Below are 16,481 nucleotides of genomic sequence, written 5' to 3'. Positions count from 1 at the left end.
AGGGGTGGGGTTGGCAGTCTGGCACATCCCCTGTCCTTATTTGGGGTTTCCGGCCAAGCTTCCCGCCAGAGTGGGGGGTTGCAGTGACCTGGGGAAGCTCACAGAGGGGGCATGCCTTTGAAGCTTTCCCCTGCCCATCTTGGGGGAGGTGATTTAGCACCTCGCCCAGGATGTGCATTGTTGCAGGCCCAGGAGAGCAGGGGCTCTCCCACCCAGGGGTTCAGCAATATGTCTGCTGTGTGGCAGCCTCAGAGCAGACGTGGATTGTAGGTTAGGTTTCAGGAGGCCTCTTTAAGATGCCCTCTGTGGTGCTTGGTACATTAAATCCCACACTGGCATCAGTGTGGATTTAATGTACTGAGAAGTTTGATAACAAACTTCTCAGTCTTCGGTGTTGCCATTATGGTGCTGTGGAGTTAGTGTTTGACGAGCTCTCAGCACCATGTACTCTTAAATGGCAACACTGCACTTACAGTGCTCAGGAATGGACCTGGATACTGTAGGGGCACAGGGCTCCTGCTCCTGTGCCCACACCATGGGCAAAAGGCACCCAGCTAGAGGGGTGGCTGATGTATGCCATGGCAGTGTAGGTGATGGACAAGGCACACAGGGATGTTTGCCATGTCAACTTTGTTTTGTCTTGCACCCAGACACCAGCCTGCGAAGGCAGTGTGTGTGTGTGTAAGGATACAGGGCCTCTAAGGGTGGCACAATGAGTGCTGCAGCCTTTAGAGGCCTTCCCTGGTCACAAGGCCCTGGGTACCATGGGTACCATTTACCAGGGGCAGACGTGACCAGGGTTTGCCAATTTGGGTTCGGTGTGTTTTAGGGAAGGAACATAGGCCCTGGGCACCTGATTGGCAGGAGTCCAGGGCACACTCAGTCAAAGTACATTCAGCAATTCAGCAAAAATTGGGGGCATACCATGCAAGAAAGATGGCACTTTCTCACAGTTGCCCCTACTTTTTGCTGAACTGCTGATGTACTTTGACTGAGTGTGCCCTAGGCTCCTGCCAATCAGGTACCCAGGGCCTATGTTCGTTCCCTAAAACTGCATTGAAGACTAAACCCAATTGGCACTCTCTGGCCACAGGTCAGCCCCTGGTAAATGGTACCACAGGTACCCAGGGCACACCAGGGAAGGCCTCTAAGGGCTGCAGCACTTATTGTGCCACCCTTAGAGGCCCTGTACCTTTACACTCACACACTGCCTTGGCAGGCTGCGTGTTTTGGTGCAGAACAAAGTGAAGAGTCGACATGGCACACATCCCTGTGTGCCATGCCTACGGCCCACTGGACTGGCATAGATCAGCCACCCCTCTAGCTGGGTGCACTATGTGAGAAGTTGGCCTGGTATATGCTGTCCACTAGTTAAAGTGGGCACCTTGCACCAGTCCAAACAACCCTTATTGATGATTAGGTTAAAGACAACCTTTATTGAAAGCTATCCTAGTGGTAGCTATGGAGAGCAGCCTTCAGGTTAAGTCTCGGAGGAATGTAAAGCAGCTTGGTTTACCAGATTATAACCTCCTGAATGACCAAATAAAAGGAGAATCACACAAGGTATATATAAAATATATGTATTTATCACTAACCACTCTCTACTAACCTCTCTATGAGATTTAGAGAACAAGGTACACAATATTAAGGCACTAGAACGACAGTAAATAGCACAATACATAGTGTGCTGCAGGGGGAGACAAAACCATATACTAAAAGTTTTATAACAACCACAACTTGGCTAGACACAGTGCCTAGAGCAGGTAGAATCGCTTGGACCCCAAGGAACCACCCAAGGTAGTGACACAGGTGACCCACGGGGGGACGCCTGCAGTGTGAGAACACAGCCGCGATCTCCGTACAACTCTATGGGAAAGTCGCGGTTGGAATTTTTAAAGATTAAGGACACTTAGGAGAGGACTTCAAGCAAACCCTTTGGAACATAGAAGGTTCTAAGGCCAGCGCCCTTGAGAGTACTGAGGTACCTGTGTTACCTATCCCAGGAGAGCCTGGTGCATAGGGGTCAAGTGGTGTCGGAAACGCTAGTTGATTTCAATGGCGTGATGCGAAGAAGTGCTGCTGCCGCGAAGATGAGAAGTGTCCGGTGTGATCCAAGCCTGGATCGGAGCTGAGAAGAACCTGAAAGCAGAGGGGACAGAGTCTGGGTCACTTCAGTGACCAGGGGCACGATAGACGAATGCCCACTGATGTCAGGTGTTTCAGGTGAGAAGAGGTGAAGCTTGACTCTGCAGCCACGGGGACCAGGAGACTTCGGCGACGACCATAGTCCGCAGGTGAGCTGTCCCACGAAGGATATAGAGTGCTGGGGGGGGAGGGTCAATGTCCGGATTGAACACCAACAAGCCGTGGCAACTGCACCACATGCGGTCAGAGAAAAGATGCTTCGGCGAGTGCCAGCAAGGTCCTGGGGACTCCCCAAGCGATGGAGAGTCCGGGCACGTCTGCAGCAGCCAGGAAAGCCCACTTAGTTACCGTTCCCTTCTCAGGGACCCTCAGGTCGACGGACCAGGGATCGCGAAGGGACCTAGAGCTGAATCACAAAATACCAGCCAACGGACCACTCGTGGAGTGTAGGCCGGAAATCTTCAGTGGAAATACTGCTCGGGGTCTGGACTACAAGTAGCCCAAAGCATAGCCTCAGGGATCGGCAAAAAGCATATGCTGCTACAAATGTACACGGTGCCCAGGGGTTCGGGTTGCTCGGTCCCCACAAGGGATGCGGGTCTCAGAATTGTCTAGAGCACAGATCAACCTCAGAAACCACAGGAACCCACCTCCTTTGTTGCAGAAGTCTTCGGAGTCCTTCAGGCGCTGCGTAGATGCAAACCGGTCAGATGCTTTCAGGTGCCTGCCTTGCAGGGGAGTAACTCCTTTACTCCAAGGGGGAATTTTCAGTCATCCAGCGTAGTGTAGATAGTCGAAGTACTTGGTTTCTGTAGCAGAGTTTCGTCCAGGTAAATCTAAAGTCCTGTGGTCAGGGGTTCCTACTTTATACCCAAGGAAGTGGTGGGATAAACTCTGGGCAACCACCTATGGGAGGGTCAGGACAGAGGGGTGGCTACACCCATGTCCTTTGTCCAGTTTGGCTCCTGCAACCGGTTTGAGCTGGACTATGCACAGGGACACCAAATGTGCCCCCAGTGCAGACATCAAAGCACTCTGAGTGCACCCACCCAGCCCCAATACACTAAAGCCTGTCTGGGAGAGGGTCACACCTCCCTGTGACAGGAAACCTATTGTCCAGCCTCCCCTGCCGGAGTTTCGTCCAGCAGCAGGAGGGCAGACTTGTGTCTGTGGCTGGCAGCATCCATTTTGTGATGCCAGGTTCTGTTAAGCTGGTACTGGGTGTACCGGTGTCGTCATATTTCTCTCTCTAGGAGGGTGGAATCATACCTCCCACACCAGTTGCTGGTGTGGAGGTATGATTCCAAGGTGTTTGACACCAAACACGACATGTTTCCATGCAGCCGTTTTACAGTTCGCATTTGCCGCGAGGTAATATGCACTTAAGAGTATATGGTTGTTTGCATCACAAAGAACCCCGGAATAGAGGTTCCAAAGGCTGCAGAGGGGCTCTGGTCATGCAGGTGCACCCTCTCACATAAAACCCAGCACCCTGCTTTCAGGGTTGATAAGGCCTGCCATAGGGGTGACTCATAGGTTTATATGTGCAGTTATAAGGATAGATATAGTGAACCTATATCTAAGTAAGGGGTGCTTGCACCACCTTACACAGGCTGCTGTAGCAGACCTGTTGTGTCATTTTGAATGGTCTCCCAGGGGTGGCATAATACATGCTGCAGCCCCTGAGGGGCCTCTGGGGTACCTATGCCCTGGGTACATAGTATACCATATACTAGGAACTGATAAGCCTAATCCAGAATCCAATCTGGAGTGTACCTAAAGTACATGAACAACCAATTTAGGGAACAAGCAGATAGACGGGGGTCCTGATTAGCAGGATCCCAGTCAGACTAAGTAGAAAACCAGCAAAACACCAGGAAGAAAGTAGTGGCAACCATGCAGTCAGATTCCACATTCCTACTCACTATACCAGTGGTGAGGGTACAGGTGCATGAGCCCTGTACCCCTACAGTGTCTAAGCCAATACTTAGACATTGTAAGTGCCGTAATGCCATTAAGGGTATATGGTGCTGGGAGTTTGTCATTATGATCTCCACCGTACCATAATGGCTTTACTGAAAACTGAGAGGTTTGGTATCAAACTTCTCAGCACATTAAACCCACACTGATGCCAGTGTAGAATTTAATGAAAAATGGACACAGAGGGTTCTTAGTGATGCCCCCTGAAAAACGACCTAACACTAGTGCCCAGGCCGAGTGGCTGCTCACCAGCTGCCACCACCAGTCATGTTTGTGCACCCCTGGGTCAAGAGCCTGCTGCTCTTGGGGTTCTGAATCAATGCACATCCTGGGACGAGGTGCTAAACCACCTCCCCCTAGATGGGCTTGCCGCCTTTGTGAGCTTCCGAAGGCCTGTTGTTGCTCTCAGGAACTGGCCCCCACCGGTCTGACCCCCACTTTAAGAGTGAGAGTCAGCGGGCGAGAGGTGTGCCCACCTTTGCCAACCACACCCCTCAGGTGGGGTAGGTGAGGTGAAGCTCAACTCTGTCCCGGCCATCTTGCAGATGGGGGGACCCAGCCAACCAGAGTGAGGCATATGCCCCCCTTCCACTAGAGGGGGGCATAATAGGGGGTGTACCCACCCCAAGGAAGGGACCCATTGGTCGCAACCTTTACTTACCTCTAACACCCTTAAATCTAGTATTTAAGGGAGCCCCTGAACCTTGCCTCCTCAGGCAAGAAATGACCAAAAGAAGGACCGAACAGCCATGCCAAAGCTAAGAGGAGGATGCCCACTGACTTGGCCCCAGCACTACCGGCCTGTCCCCACTTCGAACCTCGAGAAGCAAAACTCCGGTGTGTCCTGCAGCCAGCAACCTCAGGAACCCAGTGGACCTGCCCTGCCTTCCAAAGAAAAGACTTTGTCTCCTGTGAACACCGGATTTTTTCACTCACAGACTCCAGTTACGGCAAAGTCCGCGAGTCTGCACCAATGTGCACCCGTCGCCCACGCCCGAGTTTGAGTGCCCCCCCCCCCCCCAATCCACGACCAGGAACTGGTAAGAAAATCCGACCCTAAAAGACACCCGACGCCCCACGGCCTTAGGTGGCCCAACCAACGGTGTCTAACCAACCCCCAGCATCCCAACTTACCTCTCCTAGTGGTGTTCGCTCCCAGAAGACCTTCGTCCCCGAGCCTGCAGTGTGTTTGCAAACCGGAGAATCCCCATTGAAAGTAACAGGGCACCAAACGACAAAACAGCACCCTGCACCCGGCCGCCCTAGTGCTGCTGAGGGTGTACGTTTGGTGCTAACTTAACTTAAACCCCCATTTGCCCTGAGCTTAACTATAGGAGCTTTGCTCCCACAACCTTGTGGCATGCTCGTAAGCAGCCCCCTATCCCTCATTGTATAACAGTGGGCCTTTGCACCCCGCCGCCCTAGTGCCGCTGAGGGTGCTTTGAGAGTTCATCCTTGACCCTGGGGGACACCTGAGTATAACCCCAGAAACCAAACTCTGAACCGATAACACTATGTACAAGGCATATGAGCTGCAGATCACTCACTGAGCATAGATCGCCATCTGGTGTTGGGCCCGGATGTGTGCACTTGTTTTTGTTTCTGAAAAGTCTTTGGAAGTCACGGGATATGTGACTCCTCCGTTAGTGCGCATGGGCATAGGCTCCATCCTCAAATTGGTATTTTGCGCCATCGGGCTTGGATGTGTTTATCGCGCTCCAGCTCTGTACCGTTACCGATCCTACTTTCGACACGCAATCCTTTTCTACGGTATTGTTTTTGATCGCGATCCCCGATCCTTGCGCATCTCACCACCTTCGAAGTCCTCGATTCCGGTCGTCGACGAAAGCCTTCGGGCCTTCCTGGACCTCTACATCTGGCTCATGGAAAGGACTCCATTCAAGAAGTGTCCTCAATGTGGGTCGAAATTCCCACACACAGATCTGCATGAGGTGTGTAATCTCTGCCTTTCACCAGAGCACGAGGCCAGAGACTGTCCAGCTTGTGCCTCTTTCCGCTCCAAAAAAGACCATTCGAGATCGTAGAGCTCAAAGAACAATGGCTCACTCATCGACTTACATTCCCGACCACATCTTCCAAGAGGGCGTCGATGTACCAGAACAGGTGCGGATCGAAGAAGGCCTCGTCAGCGACTCAGACTTCGAAGACACGAAGACATCACTCCGGGTTAACGGGTCGTAAGTACTGCTCCCAACCCCCTCCCCCCACCACCGTAAAAGGCTTCGGTCACACCTTCACCTTCGGGCCCAGGTACACACCGAGAAAGTACTTCTCACGCCCCGCCTCCGGCCCGGCCAAGAAGCCAACAACAAAGCCTTCAGGCCACTCTGGATCGAGTCAGCCTGCCATCGGTACCAAAACTCAGACCCCGGCACCGAAAAAGAAGACAGTCGTCCTCCTCGGTACCCACTACTGCCTCCGCATCGACGCACTCTGCACCCAAACCTACCGGTGCCATTCCCTCGACTCAGAAAAAACCATCGGAACCGACCAAAAAGCAGCTACTGAAGACTACGGACTCAAACTTCTGAGCCGAAAAAGCATTCGGAACCGAAAAAACAACTGGTTCCGCAGGCCCCTACAGACACCTCAAAACCTCATGGTTCCAAGCCCAAAGAGCACAAAACCGCTCTACAGTCGGTGCTGCACAAGCATTCAGAACTGGAAAAATCGGCACCGAAGGACATACCTCCCACAGAAGAGCTTTTTAAACCGGATCCCACCCAAAAGCCTCTTCTTAAAGATCCAAAGACCGGTCAACTGATTATCAGTTCTAAAAAGAGACCACTGGACTCGCCGGCTCCAGCACCTAAAAAGAGGGACATTGCGACATCTCCTCTCAGGATCCCTTCTCCAGCTCCTCCTCCACCACACCACACCACTCTCCTACACCATCTCCTCCACCAGTGGACGATGATCAGACAGGGGAGGGTGCAGATGAGCCACTAGGGGATTGTAGTCCACCTTATACCCCAGGCCCATGGGACGATTACAATACACCAGATGTCCTTAACGTGCCACAGATCTGATAGTTCTCCCCAGGCGTGAGACTGGACCTGCAAAACTTTTCTTGTCCCAGCAAATCTGCGCGGCGGTGGGTGGCACCACGCAACTCCGCCCGCCGTCTTCCGTGGGCGTGACGTCTGCGAGGTCACATATGCCCCACCCCGGCACGCTGACGTCAGTTTTCTTCTTTTCCGCGTGCAACGCGCATCCGGATCGTGTCCCTGGCCTGTTTTCAGGCCTTCTTTTTACGCTTTGCGTTTTTCTGGGAACAGTGTGCGAATGCCTTCGGGCTTCAAGACGTGCTCGTCTTGCGTGCGCCAGATGTCGGCAACGGACCCTCACCCCATTTGTATGTGGTGTTTGGGGGAGCACCACGACTCCACGGACTGCGAAGCTTGTCAGCAGTTGAAGCCGAAGTCTCGGCGGAAGCGCCGTATGAAACTCCTCTCGGCCCGGCCCGGTGGTTAGATTCCTGGGGACGCAACATCTTCGCCTCCTCCAGTGCTGCCTTGCAGGCGCTTAACACGCTTTGTGTTGGCCAGAGCCACTTCTTGCTTGTGGGATTCAGCGGAGTCCCTTCTGTATTCCGCTTCTCAGGAGGGTGCCTGTGCTGATCTGCGGCACCATGTGTTGGATGGCCGGGAGCTGGCGGCGTTTATTCTTCGCTCGGCTCTTGATATTTCTGAGGTGCTTGGTCGCACTATGGCTACTTCAGTGGCCCTCCGTTGCCATGCTTGGCTGAGGGATAGTGTTTTCCCTGAGAACGTTAGGGAGCAGCTGTTTGACCTCCCCTTCGATGGCGCACATTTGTTTCACAAATTTCTCTGATTTTTTCGCATACTGTTCCCATGCTCTCCTCAGTTTTGTTGTGCTTGCTCCTCGTTGTGGCGCGGAAAAGTTCTCCGACGCAAACTGACGTCAGCGCGCCGGGGTGGGATTTATGTGACCTCGTTGACATCACGCCCGCAGAAGATGGCGGGGTGGAGTAGCGTGGTACCACCCCACGGTGCGTAGAGATGCTGGGACAAGAAATGTTTTCTGGGTCCAGTCTCATGCCTGAAGAAAATTCTACGTTAAGGAATCTGCGGCTAGAATCGTCTCTACCAGATAAATTGTTACCGGAGTTAAGTAACTTGTACGACAACATCTATCCCTCTAGACCTTTCCCTCCAGAGGATACCATGGGCTTCAACCAGCTCGTTCACAGAGCTGCACAGTACCACGGGGTTGACTTACAGACACACCCCGTGGATGAGGATGTTTAAATAGATACTTTTGATATCTCACAAAAGACCACCTCCATTCTACCCATGCTGAAAGGGGTAATTAAACATGCACCTGACATGTTTAAAGACCCTGTTAGGACCCGAAACGTGCGCTCTCGTTCTATCTGAGTTACAACAAACAAATGATGGACGGAATGCTGACAATGCAGACATTCTCCCCCAGTCAAGAGATCTGGGTTAAATCCATTGTTCTTTTGCCCACTACGCCACCCCAGTTCAGACATGGCCATATGCAAATCAGTCTTGACCCTGTGCCTCATGGGAACAGTCCAGCCCGAACTGCCAAGCCATGTCTTCTCTGGACCGGAATCAAGCATCCTAGGGCCGGTTTCTGGCTATCAGCCGTCATCAGCCAGGATAGCTTGACTCCAGTGGCGTAGTGAGCACGGGACCCACGTCTGGGCATACCCCTCCCACTTAGGGCTAAAAGCGTTACAACAAACAAATGATGGACGGAATGCTGACAATGCAGACATTCTCCCCCAGTCAAGAGATCTGGGTTAAATCCATCGTTCTTTTGCCCACTACGCCACCCCAGTTCAGACATGGCCATATGCAAATCAGTCTTGACCCTGTGCCTCATGGGAACAGTCCAGCCCGAACTGCCAAGCCATGTCTTCTCTGGACCGGAATCAAGCATCCTAGGACCGGTTTCTGGCTATCAGCCGTCATCAGCCAGGATAGCTTGACTCCAGTGGCGTAGTGAGCAAAAAAACGATGGATTTAGGCCCAGATCTCTGTACTGGGGTGAATGTATGACATTGTTCTGCATTCTGTCCATCAATTGTTGTTTTTACATTTGTCACCCCGAGTGGGAAGGGTATGCTCAGACGTGAGTCCCGTGCTCTCCATGCCACTGGAATCAAGCTATCCTGGCTGACGAGGGCTGAAAGCCTGAAACCGGTCCTAGGATGCTTGTTTCCAGTCCAGGGAGGACCTGGCTTGGCAGTTCGGGCTGGACTGTTCCCATGGGGCACAGGGTCAAGACTGATTTGCATATGGCTGGGTTCAAACTGGAATGGCATGGTGAGCAAAAAAACGATGGATTTAGGCCCAGATCTCTGTACTGGGGTGAATGTATGACATTGTTCTGCATTCTGTCCATCAATTGTTGGTTTTGCATTTGTCACCCCGAGTGGGAAGGGTATGCTCAGACGTGAGTCCCGTGCTCTCCATGCCACTGGAATCAAGCTATCCTGGCTGACGAGGGCTGAAAGCCCGAAACCGGTCCTAGGATGCTTGTTTCCAGTCCAGGGAGGACCTGGCTTGGCAGTTCGGGCTGGACTGTTCCCATGGGGCACAGGGTCAAGACTGATTTGCATATGGCTGGGTTCAAACTGGAATGGCATGGTGAGCAAAAAAACGATGGATTTAGGCCTAGATCTCTGTACTGGGGTGAATGTATGACATTGTTCTGCATTCTGTCCATCAATTGTTGTTTTTGCACTCGTTCTATCTGAAGCGCACACAGTGGATGACCAACTCTTTGTTGGCTACGTGGGCACCAAAAAAGGTTGGGCCGTGCACAAGTGGACCATCTCTTGTTGGGTCGTTCTGTGAATCAAGGCCTGTTACTCGTTTGCTAAGAAGGAGCCTCCTGTGGGGCTGCGTGCCCATTCCACCAGGGCAACGGCAGCCACTACTGCCTTGGGACGCGGCGTTCCCTTGCAGGACATTTGTCAGGCAGCTACGTGGGCCTCGCTGCACACGTTTACCAAGCACTACTGCCTTGACAGTCAAGTCCGGAGGGACGGCTTCTTTGGCCATTCCGTGCTCTGTGACTTTCTGGTGTAATCTTGTTCGCAGACCCACCACCGGGGTTGGTATTGCTGGGGTATCTATTCTGAGGTAAGGAATCTATCACTAATGTGTCTCTTTCAGATGCACAAGTTACGTTTGTGTAACAATATATCTGTAAGAGACATTAGTTGGTGATAGATTCCTTACCGCCCCACCCTTCCTCCCCGTTCTTCGAACTGGTTACTAGGGTTAAGGTCATCCCTCTTAGGGCCCTAGTTTTCTGCACCAATGGTCAGTATCTTGCATGGCTCTGGGTTCCTGGCGCGGAAAGTCGTGTACAGAACTGACGTCAGCGCGCATGGATGGCGCCTAAGTACTCTCCGTGGCGTCATCTCGGTGCTTACGACACCAGTGACAGACGCGGAGCTGCACGACGCCACCTAATGACACGCAGGGGTACTGCTAAGCGAAACTTTGCGGATCCAGTCTGACGCCTGGAGATATTCTAATGTAAGGAATCTATCACTAACTAATGTCTCTTACAGATATATTGTTACACAAGTAGTAACTTGTGCATCTTGGCCAAACCATAACCCGGGAAAGGCTAATTAACTACTTTTACTAGCCCCGATGTCTCAGAAGGTCAAGGAGTTTGTCAGCTCCTGTGTCACCTGTCAAGCCAGTGGCAAAACAGGTGGACGGGGAACAACCTTTACAACGCAACTTTTACAACGCACTACCGTTACAACGCGAGTGCATTGACAACGCAGGACATTACAACGCAAGTCTTTACATCGACTTGCACTAGATGGCGTGCTAACATTAAAAATAGTGTAGTTTACTATCCCAACACCTTCCCTACTGTTACGTGGACTGGAGTTGGAATAGTAAATTACACTTTTTTAATGTTAGCACGCCATCTAGTGCAAGTCGATGTAAAGACTTGCGTTGTAATGTCCTGCGTTGTCAATGCACTCGCGTTGTAAAACTTTCGTTGTAACAGCATGCGTTGTAACGTCATACATCCCAGGTGGACACCCAAAGGCCCCCTTGATTCCACTACCAGTGGTTTGGGTTCCCTTTGAAAGTGTAGGTGTGGACATAGTGGGTCTACTTGACCCTCCCACAGCATCAGTAACCAAATTTATTCTAGTGGTAGTGGATCATGCCACTAGGTATTCTGAGGCAAATCCCCTTAGGACTACTACCGCTCCTGCTGTAGCCAAGGCCCTCATTGGTGTCTTCACCAGGGTAGGGATTCCTAAGGAGGTGGTTTCAGACATAGGGTCAAACGTCATGTCTGCTTACCTAAAACACATGTGGAAAAAGTATGGAGTGCAGTACAAGTTTACTACACCCTATCACCCACAAACCAATGGTCTTGTTGAGAGGTTCAACAAGACATTGAAAGGCATGATTATGGGGCTCCCTGAAAAGCTCAAAAGGATATGTGATGTCCTATTACCATGCTTGCTTTTTGCCTACAGAGAGGTGCCTCAGAAGGGCGTAGGGTTTTCCCCCTTTGAACTTCTGTTTGGCCATCCTTTAAGGGACCACTCTGTCTTGTAAACGAGGGTTGGGAGAAGCTATGATTTAGTGATCATTGGACCCACGGCTCACAGTTGCCCGGAGATTAAAAAAAAAAAATGTGATAGGTGGAATATTTAGAATTAACCTCTGCCACTGATAATTGATCAGGCTGCAACCCATCCATTGGTTTTTTGCCCGACTTAGCATTTCACACAGGAGCCAGATCCATGCAAATCAGCCTTTGTCCTGCTCCAATAAGAATAGTCCAGCCCTAACTGCGAGACTAGGTTACTTCTGACCGGAGAATAAGTAACCTGCATATAGTTTTCAACCTTGTTGGACCTTGTCATTGAAATATTGCTTAATTCCTCCTTTGCTCATACCTGTCACACTAAAGAAAGATGGCAACATTAACACATAAGCAAAAGTACATGGACAGGATGGAACAGAATTCCCTACCATGTTGAAGACGTGAGTCCTAACACTGACCATCTATAATATTTTTCTAATGAGATTGTAAAGCAGCACAGGTTTGTATATTGTTTTATTCTTGGGTGAATGGAATATGGCATGTCTATGAACAGCTAAGAAATACTCTGGGTACATTCCATTTCTTCATTTTTTTTATCTCTTCTGTGTCATCACAGTTAAAAACTGATAATATGCAAATCTATTTAGCCCCACCCCGAACAGATTGTCCAGTCTGACCTTATAGATCTCAACCCCTCTGAATAAAAGTAGAATCAAACTCAAACGTATTTAGACTTACTGGATGTTACATATGCATATCGTAAGAGCCCAAGATTCTGTGCAAACAATGGTGGATGAAAATGTTCGTGTCTGCCTGAAGCATTGGCAGTCAATGTAGGTACATTCCTTCCATTGTGTTTTTTTCATTTTTTTTTAATTTTAAAGCTCATCTGGGCAGTACATACAGGTCCACCTATATGCAAATCAGTGTTGACAAAACCTGCAAATTGACAGTGCCAGTTTAATGAGATTAAAAGCATTCCCCTCCACAAATTTTCACTTCACTGCACATAAAGTAAATAGCAGTCCATTAATGCAAATGTTTTGATACTCCTCGTCCATTGAACCTCTAGTTGAGTAATTGCCAAATGTTGTAGTGGGAGGGGGTTATTGAAGGCATTGATGGTTAAATTAAACAAAAAGTTGACCACAGCAATGTTGTCACCTTGTTAATGCTTTGTGTTTGACCATGATAGCTCAATACAGGGCCCAAACTGGTGCTTGTTACATATGTGTTAAACTAAATGTTATTCTTGGTGGCCTAAGGGGACTAAAGCTCAGCATGTCCCTACTCCATAGTGCTTAAGTTTCTCACATAATGGTTTTCAGCCCTGTCAAAATGTGATGCTTGGCAGAGTGGCCAGAATCAAAAGTTGACTTTATTTTAAACCGGATGCAGGTGGTGTGTTCGTGCCATATGCAATTATGCTACTACATTAAGGGTATTATTGTGCACATTAAATGAAGCAAAGGGGCAGTAGAAACCAGATTCATCGTTCGACCAGATGGGAGGCTCTAGTGTGGTGTTAGTTTAATGTTGGCAAATGTTTCTGATCTTTTCCTGTGTTGATGTGAAGTAAACAGTTGCAATTTTTTTCTTATTTCATTTTCTTCTTTTTGGTAGTGATGCTATACGGGAGAAAATGAAGAAAAATTACATGTCAAATCCAAGTTACAACTATGAGCTTGTAAACCGAGCCTCCTTGGCTTGTGGTCCAATGGTTAAGTGGGCCATTGCACAGGTAATATACTTTTTCGATATGTTGCTGTCTTCTAATTGATTAGTTTTATAAACCTGTTTGACTCTTGGTTTGTCTAATGATATTTTCATTGAAAGGAAGGAAGAAAAAAATAATTTACTGGAGCAGGTTCTGCATGGTTACTCTTCCTCCTTACCAACTACTTGTGAACTACCTTCTCTTTAGGTAGGACTGGAAAAGCATCTACAAAAAGAAGGCATTACTTCACAATTTCTAAGAGAACCGTTGTGTGAGCATCCTTCATTCCTCGTCTACTTGTTATTTAAACATCCTCTGCCCCATACGTCTGCTCCGTAGCCCATACCTTAACAGAAAAATACAGTTTTCTTTTTCTTTTTTGTACAGTCTCTTGTTCATGGAAACTGCATTTTCATATATTCTGTACTCCAGTTGTCCAAATGAAGCTGAAACGTGGTATTCCTATTCCACCCGTGCTGTTGAGAAGGGGTTTCAAGCTGTGGATTTGAGGCTGTAAACAGTTCTGTGCCATGATACTAGATAAGGTCTGGAACTTTGATATGAACCAATTTCTTTTGGTAGAATCTTTCTGCGTGGTGAAACTGTCTCCAATTCTGGAGATGAAGCCTCTGACAGATTGAGTAAACTCAGGAAATCTCCAGGGTGCAAACCTTTATATTTTCATTGAAATGTAGGTTTTGTAATAGGTGGCCAGCACAATCTGAACTCTGCCCCAAGGGTGATCATAAAAGCGCTAATCACAATGAACCTTGGATTATTTTTCCATTAACCATGTATAAACCTTGAGTTGTTGGTACTTCTTGCCAGACTTGAGGATCTGGCACTTGAGGAACCATTAGATAAACAGTACTGTGAAAGCAACTGGAGTTCTGAGACAAATATTTGGCAAGGGTAAAATGTGCATATTAGAATCAACCTGCATTACTGAAGAGTACGTTGAAGACGAGGAAGTAAATGAACATTTTTGAATTCTTTCAATCTTGTGGTCCTCACCTTGTGACTATTCCTCAGGCATCAGACTAGATCTGAAAACTTTAAAGCAGTATTTCTGTGCTCCATGAGGTGGCGTTCTGTGGCTCCACGCCAATGTCTATCTGCTCTGGAAGTGAAGAGCGGAGCTACATATATGCGCCACCTCTGCGCGCTGCTATGGATCTGGAGATACTCCTTGGTCTTTTCTAGACCTTTTTCAGCAACATTTTGCCAGTGTGCAAGGAAAAATGGCACTCCTGAGACACTCCTAATGTCAAGCCGTGTAGGGACTGCCACAAACATATGTCTGCGACAGACCCTCATTATTATTAAAGAATCTATTTATTGTTTTGCAAGTTTTACAGCTTACAGATAAGTACCAGGACTCGATTAACATTGACCATATCATTAAGCAGTAGGCTGAACCAGAAGAGCCGTACCATGAAACATGGGGACCTCTCACTCGACAGTCAGTGGTTTTAACGACCAAGTGATAATGATACGAACCCCAGTATGATGCACAATGTCCTGCTTTGGTATGATAGGTCCATTGGTGTTTTGCACATAGTCTACACAAATCCGCCAGGATACTTGCGGGCACGGATAATAAAATGTAACCTAAACTTGGAGGCAGAACGTCTAGAACCCCCAGCAACCAAGAATAACAGCAGAGTCCGACCTACAAACCTATATTTCACAGTATTTCACATTATTCCTCCCGCCCCCCTCACCCCCAAGCACCCCCCAAACGAGCAGTCTCATGCAGCAATCCTGATATCGTCCACCCTGAGCATCAGTCATTGCGCTCCTGACTACTTGACAAGCTAACTGACCACATGCACTCGCTCAACCATCTCCAGGGACACACCTCCCTCCTGGGCAGTGTGTCTCTCCGCCGCGTTCCCCTCAATCCGCGTCAAGGCCTGTAGGAGACCGTCCCATTGTGTTGTGATAGGTGTCCTCTGAAGCCCCAGTGTTTCCTCCCGCAGGAGAGCTATGCCCTCTGCCTTAGCCCATGCCTGGAGTGAGAACCACCATGCCCGTGTGTGCGGCGGGTCCGGTCCCTTCCAGTGTTTCGTAAGCAGCCGTTTAGCCACCACCAACCCCAAGTCAAGGAAGCGGAAGGTGAATTTCATGGCTGGTGTTCAACGAAATAGGTGTAGCAGGTAGACGGGCCTCTCAAATGGTATGGTGCGGCCTGTACATATATGCAGTGCCTCGTGGACTGACTCCCAATATGAGAGCAGCTTGCGGCAAATCCACAGCACGTGCACCAGCCCAGCTCCCAACTTCGCACAGCGGGGGCAAGCCGTATCTATGTGATGGAAGTATCTATTAATCATTTTGGGTGTGAGATACGCCCTGTGAAGTATAAACAGTTGTATCTGGCGGAACCGTATGTTGCGTGGTACGCGTATTTTGCTCTGCAGTATCTTGCCCCACTCCCTGTCGTCCAGTGGCCTCCCCAGGTCTATCTCCCATTTGCGGCGAAGCGGTTCCAGGCTGACTGCCACGTGCGTGCGTAGAGAGGCCGCAAACCACCGTATCAAGTGTCTACCCCGCCCCATCACATGTAGATACTGTATGGTGAGGTGTTGGCTCGGTTCCACCGCCATGTCCCCCCATCTAGCAGTCAATGTCGCGACCAGGGACTGGTGTCTGAGGAATTGCCCTGGTGGCAGGCCCGCCTCATCGACCAGGGATTCGTAGTCCACGAGAGTGCCGTCTCGATAGAGGTCACCGAAGGTCTGTATGTCTGCTGCATGCCACTCCGCTAGCTCAGGGGCGGTGAGCACCCCCGGCCCGCTAGGGGAGCCCTCCAGTGGGATGGCCGGAGCATAAGGAACCAGGGTTCCAGTGAGGTATAGGCTGCGGCGGTAGCACTTGTAGGCCACTACCATAAGGAGTGGTGTCGGCGTTGGGGCTTTCGCGGCAGGATGGAAGAGCTTGGTAATGTCTGCTAGAGACAGGGGAGGCGTTGTTGTTGCAGTGTCATCTAGGCCCCTACCCGCCAACCAGCGGGCTATCCACT

At 49.8% G+C, this 16,481-nt stretch overlaps 1 protein-coding gene across 1 annotated transcript in view; it reads left to right on the top strand.

The window, feature by feature from the left end:
* DYNC1H1 (dynein cytoplasmic 1 heavy chain 1) overlaps positions 1-16,481 on the top strand; it is a 1,397,843-nt gene that overhangs the window by 785,276 nt on the left and 596,086 nt on the right. Inside the window, exon 53 of the mRNA XM_085626346.1 lies at positions 13,363-13,480. Within this exon, the coding sequence (XP_085482472.1) occupies positions 13,363-13,480 (118 nt within the window). The remainder of the gene's footprint in view (positions 1-13,362; positions 13,481-16,481) is intronic.

This window comes from Triturus cristatus, chromosome 9 (genome assembly GCF_964204655.1).
Source record: "Triturus cristatus chromosome 9, aTriCri1.1, whole genome shotgun sequence".
Lineage (NCBI taxonomy): Eukaryota > Metazoa > Chordata > Amphibia > Caudata > Salamandridae > Triturus > Triturus cristatus.
The sequence above is the reverse complement of the archived record's forward strand: the minus strand, read 5'-3'. Positions and strand labels throughout refer to the sequence as shown.